The 11,070-nt window shown below is 39.8% G+C and overlaps 2 protein-coding genes across 3 annotated transcripts in view; one reads left to right on the plus strand and one right to left on the minus strand.

Moving 5' to 3' along the window:
- Nucleotides 1-1,646: 1,646 nt before the first annotated feature.
- Nucleotides 1,647-7,011, plus strand: tyr (tyrosinase). 2 transcript variants are annotated; one of them, XM_014008003.1, is made up of 6 exons: nucleotides 1,647-2,005; nucleotides 2,136-3,044; nucleotides 3,931-4,147; nucleotides 5,077-5,224; nucleotides 5,409-5,590; nucleotides 5,682-7,011. In XM_014008003.1, the coding sequence occupies exons 2-6, from the start codon at nucleotides 2,217-2,219 to the stop codon at nucleotides 5,915-5,917; spliced, it is 1,611 nt and encodes a 536-aa protein (XP_013863457.1). In that variant the 5' UTR covers nucleotides 1,647-2,005; nucleotides 2,136-2,216; the 3' UTR covers nucleotides 5,918-7,011. The 2 variants fall into 2 exon arrangements, with proteins under 2 accessions (XP_013863457.1, XP_013863456.1); XM_014008002.1 differs by having other exon boundaries at nucleotides 1,648-2,005; nucleotides 2,169-3,044; nucleotides 5,682-6,758.
- The window catches only part of nox4 (NADPH oxidase 4), a gene marked incomplete in the record, with an annotated part of 29,530 nt that continues 25,106 nt past the window's right edge, over nucleotides 6,647-11,070 (minus strand). Inside the window, 2 exon segments of the mRNA XM_014008001.1 lie at nucleotides 6,647-9,064; nucleotides 9,140-9,240. Of these exon segments, the coding sequence (XP_013863455.1) occupies nucleotides 8,944-9,064; nucleotides 9,140-9,240 (222 nt within the window).

Consider the following 11,070-nt stretch of genomic DNA (forward strand, 5'->3'; position numbering starts at 1 on the left):
TGTGTGTGTGTGTGTGTGTGTGTGTGTGTGTGTGTGTGTGTGTGTGTGTGTAAGGAGGGATTTTTTGTTTTTTTCCCCATTTTCTGAAAGATGCACTGGGCAGAAAAAACTATGACAGGAGCAGCTGGAAACAGCAACTCTGTCGACATTTTAACTGATGCTCTAATATTTTATTGAAAAAACAATATTTTAACACAAAAATCCCACTTTGTTATCAAACAAAAATCATTATCACAGTTTATTCTTAGTTTAACAAGATCTTGCAGCAAGCACATGCTATAACCACAATTTAACAAAAACTTTAGGAACAAAAATGTTCTTTATGGTTTAGGGTTTTAATTTCATTGTGAAATTCAAAATTTTGCACATTGTTTTCAACTTTTCTTAATTTACAGCCACATAGTCATACTTAAACTCCAGTATTTAACCACCAACAAAGGCATCATTTTCATTTTATTAATTTTTTTTCACATCTTGTTCTTTTGGTGCAGGGATTTTGTTGCTTATTTAGTTACTGTAAAATGCAAAATGCTTTAGAAATACTAAATATGGTCAAAAACATATGTCAAAAACCTAATGAAACAAACACGGTGATAATCTCAAAATGATAGTTCAGATCAAAAAGAAAAAATAAGTAGGTCCTCTGGACAGGTTCTTTTTAACGAAACGTTTCGTCTCTCCTCCAAGAGACTTCTTTAGTCTGATGAGTTTCAGGTGAACTCAGCCTTATAAGCACTGCCTCCACATGGACAAACAATCAAAGAAGAACCCGTCCAGAGGACATGCTTATTTATTTATTTATTTAATTTTTTATTTGTTTTTTTTTATACTACCTGGATTACTGAGATGCATCAGGATAGTGTAGATATTTTCAAGTGGGGTTCTAGGGAGCGATTATGAACAGTTAATATCTTACCTGTTGAAAATAGCTCTTTGAGTGACTTTATTTTAAAGAGATAGACTTTAATTCTGTCTGAATTGATGAGCTAACCGCTAAGTTGAGATAGGCAAAACCCAAAGTGGAATGCTGCCATCCTAAAATATCTCTAACTCTCAAAATATTCACCAGACCTTTAAGATGTGGCACAGTTGATTAGCATGTTTGACTGTTAATTGAACGGTTGGTGGTACAAGCCCAGCCAGGGACCAGTTCCATAATGTTCTTTGTCGAGGATTTAAAAACTAACAAAGCTTTCAATCTATCAAGTGTAATAAATGTCAAACAGCCCGTCATTTATTGCAACAACAACATATTTTTTGTCAATTGGGTGCGCCAAACTGTTTCAAGGTTTATAAACACAAGTTCATCACCAATACTTTGACATTACACAATTATTTACGTAAATATCTTTAGCTATTTGTAAGTGCAAACAATGGCAGAATCAACTTGCTGTGGCTCCTTCAGGAGTACTTTCTGAGTAGGTCGTCTGTACGGTTTCTTCTTTAAACCGTCCAGAGGACCTAGTTTTTTTCTACCTGGATTACTGAGATGCATCAGGACATCTATTACATGTAAAAACTATGAACATCATTAAGTAACTTGCAGACGTTTCAGATCACAGTGGCAGAAGCCCCACATTTAGTCAAAATTGTGTTTAATGTCAGATATCCTCCCTTGTATCATCTTTTATTTCCTTCCTCTCGCTTTTTTAGTAGATGATATATTCAGTCACACATAAATTCCTGCCCAGACTTTGCACAGAGTGGTGGGTAGAGGGTTGGGGCCTGGAGGGCGAGTCGTGGTGCTCACGGAACCACAAAACTACCCATTTCTGCCTGAGGTGTAACATAGCAAGGGTCAGCTGGTCCCAAGACAAAGTGAAAAAGGAATCAAGAGTATTATCCTGAGCATGTGATGCTCATAATAATCTCTGTGTGTTTGAGTGTGTTTTTTCAGAGGACAGCCCCCAAAGCGGCTCAGTGAGCAGGGAGAGACCAGGAGACTGGAGTCTGGGTGTATGAGGGGGTGGACGGAGGCTCGGGAGCTGGCTGGATGTTGGGTCAGGTAGGTTTGAGGAGTGTCAGCTTTTAAATTCTTGCTATTCTTTTTGTTTCTAGCTAACCATTTCTTGAATATTTAAGAATTCATATTCCTGTGATTCTAGTTAGCGCTTTATGTTTGACCTTGCCGGCAGACGTTTGTGAAGGCAGCAGATCTTTTCCCACAGGACTTTTTCCTCCATATTGTAAAACTGAAGTGGATGTGACGTTTCATCATGAGGACGCTGCTTGAGTCTGTCATTCTGTTGGTCCTTGCTGAGGTTTGTTTATGCCAGTTCCCTCGCCCTTGTGCCAACTCAGAGAGCCTGCGAACTAAAGAGTGCTGTCCCATATGGGAAGGAGATGGTTCTGCTTGTGGAGCCATGTCAGGCCGTGGATTTTGCACAGAGGTCCTGGTCTCAGATGAGCCCAATGGGCCACAGTACCCTCACATTGGGATTGATGACCGCGAGCGTTGGCCTTTGGCGTTTTACAATCGGACATGTCGTTGCGCTGGAAACTATGGAGGCTTCAATTGTGGCGAGTGCAGGTTTGGTTACTGGGGAGCAAACTGTGCTCAGTACAGGGAGTCGGTCCGCCGGAACATCCTGACCATGTCGCCTGCCGAGCAGCAGACGTTCATCTCGTACCTCAACCTGGCAAAAAACACCATCAGCCGCGACTACGTCATCTCCACGGCCACAAGAGCAGAGATGGGTGAGAACGGCGAGATCCCCATGTTCTCAGACATCAACACCTACGACCTGTTCGTCTGGATCCACTACTACACGTCCAGGGATGCCTTCCTGGGTGGGCCCGGAAACGTCTGGAGAGACATCGACTTCGCTCACGAGTCCGCGGGCTTCCTGCCCTGGCACAGAGTCTTCCTGCTCCACTGGGAGAACGAGATCAGGAAGGTGACGGGGGATTTCAACTTCACCATCCCATACTGGGACTGGAGGGACGCCCAGTCCTGTGAGGTGTGCACCGACGCTCTGATGGGTGGACGCAGTTCCCTCAATCCCAACCTCATTAGTCCTGCTTCTGTCTTCTCCTCGTGGAAGGTGAGACAATCTGTTTAATTCTGACTTTATCTTTGTGAGGATGTAAGAAAATCTAGTGTTCTTTAACTCAAATCGAGACAAAACCACATAAATGTTGAATAAATTGAAATGTGAAGGGAATGAGGACCATACAACACCAGTGACTGGAAATGAGCAGAGATTTAATGCTCTCAATGCAAGCAGGAAACCCACGCTGAATGAAAAACCGGAAATAAGTGCATATTCTTCAATGCCTGGTACGCCCACTACTGGCCTACGGCTGAATCGCAGGCACTCTGAATACCAATGCTCACCTAATGTTTTATAAACGGTTTCTTATGTGTTGCGATAATGTTTCGGGCATGTATCTAAGCTATTTTAATCAAGACATAACAATAGTTAAACAATGGATTATAAAAGTCAATACTTAAAAGGAAAACTAAGAAAATGGTGTAGTGTTTTTAAAATCAGTATCTAGCATGACTAATAATTTTTTACAAGAAGATTGCCATTTTATCCCATTCAACACGGTTTTTCTTGGTTTATTTTCACTTCATGCTGCAGGGTTTTTAATTTTGGGGGTTAATTTTGGTTTATCCTGTTATTCCAAAGGAATTAAAGGGTTTTTGGTGGGTTCATTCTCAAATTATCATTTGAAACCAAAAACTATCTCAGTCTAAAAGGGTTTATAAATATCAAAAAAATCAAATAAAGAAAATGCATGAAAGACAACATTACTCTGTAACATTAAAAATATCCATTGCCAATGGATGATTGCTTCAACGAAAGGATTGTTTCGCTAAAAAGTCTATTATATTGAAAAGCTGTTTCACTAACCTTAAACTGAAGCTTTAAGGAGGCTCATAGGCTTTATGACTACAGCAGCTCTGTGTCTTTGCATGTGCAGGTGATCTGCAGTCAGCCAGAGGAGTACAACAATCGAGAGGCATTGTGTAACGCTACAGCAGAGGGGCCACTGTTGCGTAATCCCGGCACCCATGACCCAAACCGCGTGCCAAGACTCCCCTCAACAGCTGATGTGGAGTTCACGGTGGGGCTCCCTGAGTACGAGGCGGGAAGCATGGACAGATTCGCCAACATGAGCTTTAGAAACGTCCTGGAGGGTACAACACCCAAACGCTTACACTTTTCACAGAAAAACTTTTTCAACATCAAGTTTGCTTCAGTAAGAAATTCTTCCACCAGATTTATGCAGGGATAGAAATCCTTTAGACTGGATTTGTTAAAAATTTGGAGCAATCTTATTAGCATTCAGACTTTACTTTAGCTCATCAGGCTGGTCAGAATTAAACTCAGTTCCTCCAAACTAGGTCATTCAAAGACCTTTTTTTTTACTATCACTTGAAAAAAAATTTTTCTCAACCATCTCTCACTACTTCAACATCAGTTTGAAGTAAAAGTCTAAAGAGTGAGTCAATATTCTGCCTAGTTTACAAGTCCAACAAACTTTACTGTTAAAAGATACATTGGTACGTACTACAAATTCACTTTTGTTGTTGTGTATCACCGCACATTTTATCATCCTCTGTCTGAAACTCACACTGCAGCTCTCGTCTCTTCAATGCTCCTATAAGGTCCTATCAGAGCAGAGATTCAGGGTTGGTTAACAGAAGTGGCCGTGCATTTTTCATTTGAAGCACACCAAAGGAGCCACTTGGTAAACTTTAAGCAGCTGTGATAAAAGACGAGTAACAGCAGAAAAACTTGAACGGATGAGGCCTTTATGTGAATCCAGTGTCTCTGTTGGCGAGAATAACTCCCTGAGGTCTGGACTTCATGCTTTGCAGCACACAACGCTACACTTATTTTCCACTTCTTTCTCGTGTTATTACAATATTTTTGCAAATTCTTTGTTTTGTTCCGCTAAGCTCAACTTTTTCTTCATGCAAATTCTCCAATCCCCAGCATATTTTATTTATTTTTTTCCTGCTCCCCTTGATATCCTCTCATCTTTCTGTCTGCACTTCAGTAATAATAGCTGTCATTTATACCCCGGTGATAAGCCTTGTTTTCCTCGCTCTGTTTATGGCAGGTTTTGCCAGTCCAGAGACGGGTTTGGCGGTGCCAGGGCAGAGCACCATGCATAACTCCCTGCATGTCTTTATGAACGGCTCTATGTCCTCAGTCCAGGGTTCAGCCAACGATCCAATTTTCCTCCTGCATCATGCTTTTATTGACAGGTAACACACAGTCACACACACATGCCAGTCTATACATTAGCAAATGCCAAGCTTCTTAATTGAATGCCGCAGGATGCACGTAATCTTATTTACCTTGCTACAAGCTACAACCCGCAACAAAATGCGGGAGTTAAGTGGAAATTATGAGTCGTTTTTAAAAGGTTCAACATTATTTCTCCTCTAGTATCTTTGAGCGCTGGCTCAGGACCCACCAGCCTCCTCGGACCATCTACCCACGTGCCAATACCCCCATTGGCCACAACGATGGCTACTACATGGTGCCCTTCCTTCCTCTCTATAGAAACGGAGACTACTTCCTGTCCAACAAAGCTCTGGGATACGAGTACGCCTACCTGTTGGACCCAGGTGAGTTCATAACATGTCTGAAATGGCTGATTGTCACTTTCTGCTGGTTTTCTGTTCATGTGGCCATTTCAACCCATCTGCCTCACCACAGGTCAGAGGTTTATGCAGGAGTACCTGACGCCCTACCTGCAGCAGGCCAGGGAGATCTGGCACTGGCTGCTGGGCGCCGGGATCCTCGGAGCCGTGGTCGCTGCAGTCTTTGCTGCACTGGTTGTTGTCGTAAGGAGGAGGTGGAGGAGGAGGAAGAAGAGGGCGTCGAGCTTTGGGGAACGACAGCCGCTACTGCAGAGCAGCTCAGAGGAAGGCTCCTATCAGACCACGCTTTAACGCACAGATCCTGACCGCTCACGTGGAGATGAACAAACAAACTAATCAGGGTGTCTTTAAATGAGATGCAGACCAAAACATGACTTAATATAATATTATTTTACAGGAATACATCTGATACGGCTGTTTAATAAAAAAACCAGGTGCTGATGAGACAGTGAGGCATTTCTAAAGATTAAAAACTAAAAACCTCTCCTCACTTGAGTATAATGTCTTTGCATTTCTGTCATCTGCATCTAAAACAATATAAATAAAGTAGTTTTTGTGGCATCACTGTTAGAAAAATCAGTAACTACATAATACAGTCTGGTATAATCCCAGTTAATACCTCATACTTACAGGGTAAATATTTGATACTTACCTAAATTTATTAACCTGATGCACTCCTGGTACTTGTCAGGCTGTTTTACATTTTGCTTCAGGAAAATATATTTTCAGTTCTACTGTCTCAGTTAAAAACAGAGAGCTTGTTTTTTTGTTGTTCTTACTTTTGACATTAAAGACTTTATTTCCCTCATTGTCAGGAACTAAACCATATGTAATGTCATTGATTACAACCTTTTTAATATATTCATGGATAATTCAATTTTCAGGCCAGGGTGTGAATAGCATTGGTTCACTTAAATAGACTGTTGTTGTGTTTTGTTTTTACTCAAATAAATTACTATTGAAGTGGTGTTAAAGTCAGGTTTGACACTGTTCTCGCTGTTAAACTCCCTTTTTTTTCCCTTTTTTTGCTTAATACAAAATAAGTCAGATGTACAATAAGCCAAACAATGAAACACAAAAGAAAATGTGAAATAAATGTTCTGCCCTTTGGATAAACTGTGGCTGACATCAATGCTTTTTCAGGTGTAATTCTGTTCAAACATTTCAAACATCTCAGTGGCGTTACAAAGTCACAAAGCCTTGGCAGAACCAAAGATCATCTTGTCTCTGTGATTAACAAGAACTCCAACAAAATCTAAAAACACACTTCAGTGTGTTTCAGCGGTGCCAACGAGTACTCAACTCTGATCTGTAAAAGGTTTTCCTCACATGGTAACAGAATGAATCATGTGTTTGTGCTGCATTAAAGCCAAAGATGAATCAAATTGATTTTGATTTTCTTTTTCTATAAAGACGCTGCAGAAGATGATCGAACAGGTTTCTTATAAAACAGCTTTTCTGTAAAGCAGCAGAAATCTGTAGATGAAACGTCTTTATTCTTTGGTAACAATGATTTAGCAGGCAAGCAGACATTTTTCCTTTTAGCTACTATCTGTGGTTTAAATTAACAAACAGGAGACTTTTTGGCAATAAGTAAAGTTTAGTTTGTAGATCTTAAAGCTGTCCAACACTGAGTTGATCTCAAAAATAAAATGTAAAAAGTATAATTAGGATACAATAAATATAATATCTATTTTATTTGCTTTGTTCTTAAAAACAAATCTGAAATTAAACATACAACATGTTCATGTATTTTACAAAAGCTACACCACTTATTTTTTCAATTATTTGCAACAGTCTAGAAGCTTATCTTTGCTCTCAATACTTTAATTCTTTAGTTATACAGAAATATATTGATTTAAATATTTTGCAGATTACCAAAGAGGTTGATCCTGACTTAGATGCATGTTTATTTTAAACGCTAAATCTGTAAGTTTGTTTACTGCAAACCTGATAAACAATTAAAATGATGTGCATTATATGAACCCTGTTAGGAAAAGAAGAGCCTGAGTTACATTTATTTTTATAAAAGAATGAAACATTTGACAGAACATCCCAGCTTTGTTGAATTAAAGAGGACTCAAATCAGGACCAATTCCAGTAGTATTTTGAAGTTAAATCTAGTATAAAAATCCACACTGTGCAAAATTTGAAACTGAATAAATCTCACAAAAACAGTGGGCAGATCAGCATTAGGTCATGACCCCAGTTTTCTAAATATTGCCTGACTAAAATAAACAGTGTACCGTATTTTATTGTTTATATTTAATTAAGACGAGATGTACTGCCAGTGTGCATTTCACTTAATATATCTGGTATTCCAATAATCTTCATATGGGTGTTTCAAGTTACACTCATTAAACAGATGGATTTGCTTAACCAAGTTACGTCAACACTCAAATGAGTTTCGCATTTTCTTTAAAAATAAATGTGACGGTCAGTTGAGTGGAAGTTGTGTAAGTTAGTGATGTAAATCCAACAATCTATAAAAAAAAAAGTCCAACAAAGTAAATCCTGCAAGGGAACTGGCTATGATGCACTTGGAAATAAATGTAAGAAAATAACTTTTTAAGTGTTGATTTGGAGTAAAAAAATAAAAAAAAATAAAAAAGTTTTTCAGTTGACTGGCACTAACCTGGCATTGGGTTGCTACATCTACAGCTGCCCTCTCAGTTGCTCTCGTGCACTCTTTGGCATCAGCTAATCTCTCTCATCATCTCCTCCACACCACCTCCTGGAAAACATTTAAGGAGCTCTTCAAGAACAAAGTGTCTGGGCTTCATAACTATTGCCTTTGATGACCTCCAGTTAGCCCGGAGAAGAAATTTGATATTAAAGTCTTATTTTGTGCTGGCTTTAGTGTTTCAGTTTGCTGTCTCATCCCTGAGTGGTTGCACTGAGTGATGCTCGAACCCTGGAGAAGACGGATTTCCTCCAGCTGTGTTTGTTGGAGTCTGGCTGGTGGAGTTGGACCTTTTTTTTTTTCCTTCCCTCTTGTTAAAATCCAGCATGAGGAAACAAAAGAGGGTAGCACCGATGCTTGGAGGAGGAAAAAAACAACACAGCATTGAGCAGGGAGCCGCAGTCTTCAGTCTCCCTCATCTGCTCACACAATCACGTGATGAGGCTGCAGCAGCCGAAGCCCTCAGCTGGACGTCAGGATGATCGCGCAGCAAGTAAAGCCCTTCGGTCAGTTTCATTAATGCCATGAGCCACGTGACAGCCAAACATCCAGGAACGTACTTCGTCTGAAAAAAGCTTTTGTCCTAAAACGAATAAAAACTTGTTCGTCCAATCCACCCAGCTGCAACGCTGAATTAGCTGAACGACTCCTTGTTGAACTCAAAGGTGGTTCCGCCGGATCGGGCCGAGTTACACAACCTGTGGAGGGTTCTGGAGATGCCTTTGGGTCCACAGCAGAACACGCCAACTCGATTCCTGAAACATCAGAGACATAACCAGGCGTTAAGTGTTACAACGATCAATCAGCTTGTTCCTAAATATTCTGCTTACTGTTTATTGCTCTTTCCAATCTCGTCAAGAAGCAACTTCCACCTGGGCCGACCGACCTGCAGCCGGGACGCGAGCAGATGGTACCGCTCCTCGGACATGCTCTGAAAAAAAAAGTTTCGATTACAAATAATGCAGGGAAAGTGTGATACAGTTCAGATTATATTTGTTTGGGTGACACACAGAAACCGACTAGTTTATGAGGAGCAAAACAGGAATTGTTTATCAGCCATGATAAATTCTGCTTTAATATTATTATTACCTGCAGCTGAAGACATCATTTTTAGTTTTATGTTTGTGTTTTATCTTTATTTTTTCTTATTTTTTGTAGATTTTTTGTGTATTCCTGTAATTAAAATGAAATAAACAAATAAATAAAAATAAATAAATTAAGACAATAATGTTTTTGCCCATGTCTGTGTGTGGCGTTAGCAAAATATCTCCACACCAACCGGAGGAACTTTACTGAAACTCACAAAATGTAATCATTGAATTAACATATTCACCTGATTAACCTTCGAAGTCAATCTGACTCAAAATGGCCGACCTGGCTAAGCCAAATTAGCAAACGCTAAAATTTCCATAACTCAGTTTGTTCTACTGATCTTGCGCTAAAACTTGGTGTGGTAGTAGCTGAGAGTCATTGCCAAAAAATACTCTAAGTGCAAACTGATCGCATGAGATCTGGTTTTAAAACGTAGTTATTAACTATTGGGGTCATAGATGTCTGTCTGTTAGCAAAATATCTCGTGAACCACTAAATGTTTTTTAATGAAACTACCAGAAAGTAATTATCACATGTACAACTACAACTGATTAACTTTCGGTGCCAACTCAATTCAAGATGGCAGCCACAGCTAATGAACCTTTGCTAACACACAAATAGCTATAAATTAGTCTAATTTACAGATAACAAAATAATGTTTGTGTGGTAGTAGCTGAGGCTGATCCACAAAACACACTCTAAGTGCTAACAAATGAGAACTCACAACATAACAGTATTCTAACACCTTCACTTCCCTGAAAACAATAACAAAATGACGATTATTTCAACATATTTTCTTGGAAGAAGTGGCTCAAATATCACTTTTAAACAAATAGATTAATTTCACAACTAAAGTTTCTAATTCATTTGTTTGATTTGAGCTGTTTTTGTCTGGCGCCAGCAGCTATGTAACTCAGTGAAGCCATTAGCACAAAGCTTTTCGTGCACGTGACTCAAAGCTTTTTTTGTTTGTTTGTTTGTTTTTTCCTGATCAACTCTGACCTCACAAGAGGTCGGGCACACCGGCTGTTATGGGTCAAGAGCTCTCTGTCAACAGGGTGTAAGGTAACACCCGAGTGTTATCTGATTTCCTGCTTTGACTTCGACTTGTGCTAGAACGTAAAAGCAACAAAGCTGCTCGTCTGCAACCCTCCCAAAACAGAAAGAAAAGATTACATGTTAGTGGTGAAAGAAGTTCAGTTACATTCAGGTTTAATTTATTGCTTTTTTCGTTTGTTTTTTTTTTTAAATCTCAGGAATGAAGCCTGATGGGTTGTCGTAAACTCGCTCAGTTGTTAAAATAAGGACGCAGCTGTGAAAAAGTGAAAAGAAACTCTCCCCGTCGGGGAATCGAACCCCGGTCTCCCGCGCCGGAGTCGAGAATTCTTTAGCTAAAACGGCCCTAAACCGTTTCCCATTCATTTCCAATGGTAGTGCTGATCCACTACGGATGCAATGACAGTTTTGGCCGCTACGTGCTTTGGCGCTGTTCCTTCTTTCAAACGGAAGTAACGCAGCAGTATGCCGGTCCGTCGAAAGAAAACAGTTCTCGCGCAGGAAGAAGGTAAATAAATCGAAGAAAACAGATCGTCACCTATTTCCATCCATTCTTTCGTGTTTTAAAAGGTAAGTTACGCTGATAGTGAAATAAGTTGAACTTGTTTATTGT

The sequence above is a fragment of the Austrofundulus limnaeus genome, unplaced genomic scaffold (genome assembly GCF_001266775.1).
Source record: "Austrofundulus limnaeus strain Quisiro unplaced genomic scaffold, Austrofundulus_limnaeus-1.0 Scaffold46, whole genome shotgun sequence".
Lineage (NCBI taxonomy): Eukaryota > Metazoa > Chordata > Actinopteri > Cyprinodontiformes > Rivulidae > Austrofundulus > Austrofundulus limnaeus.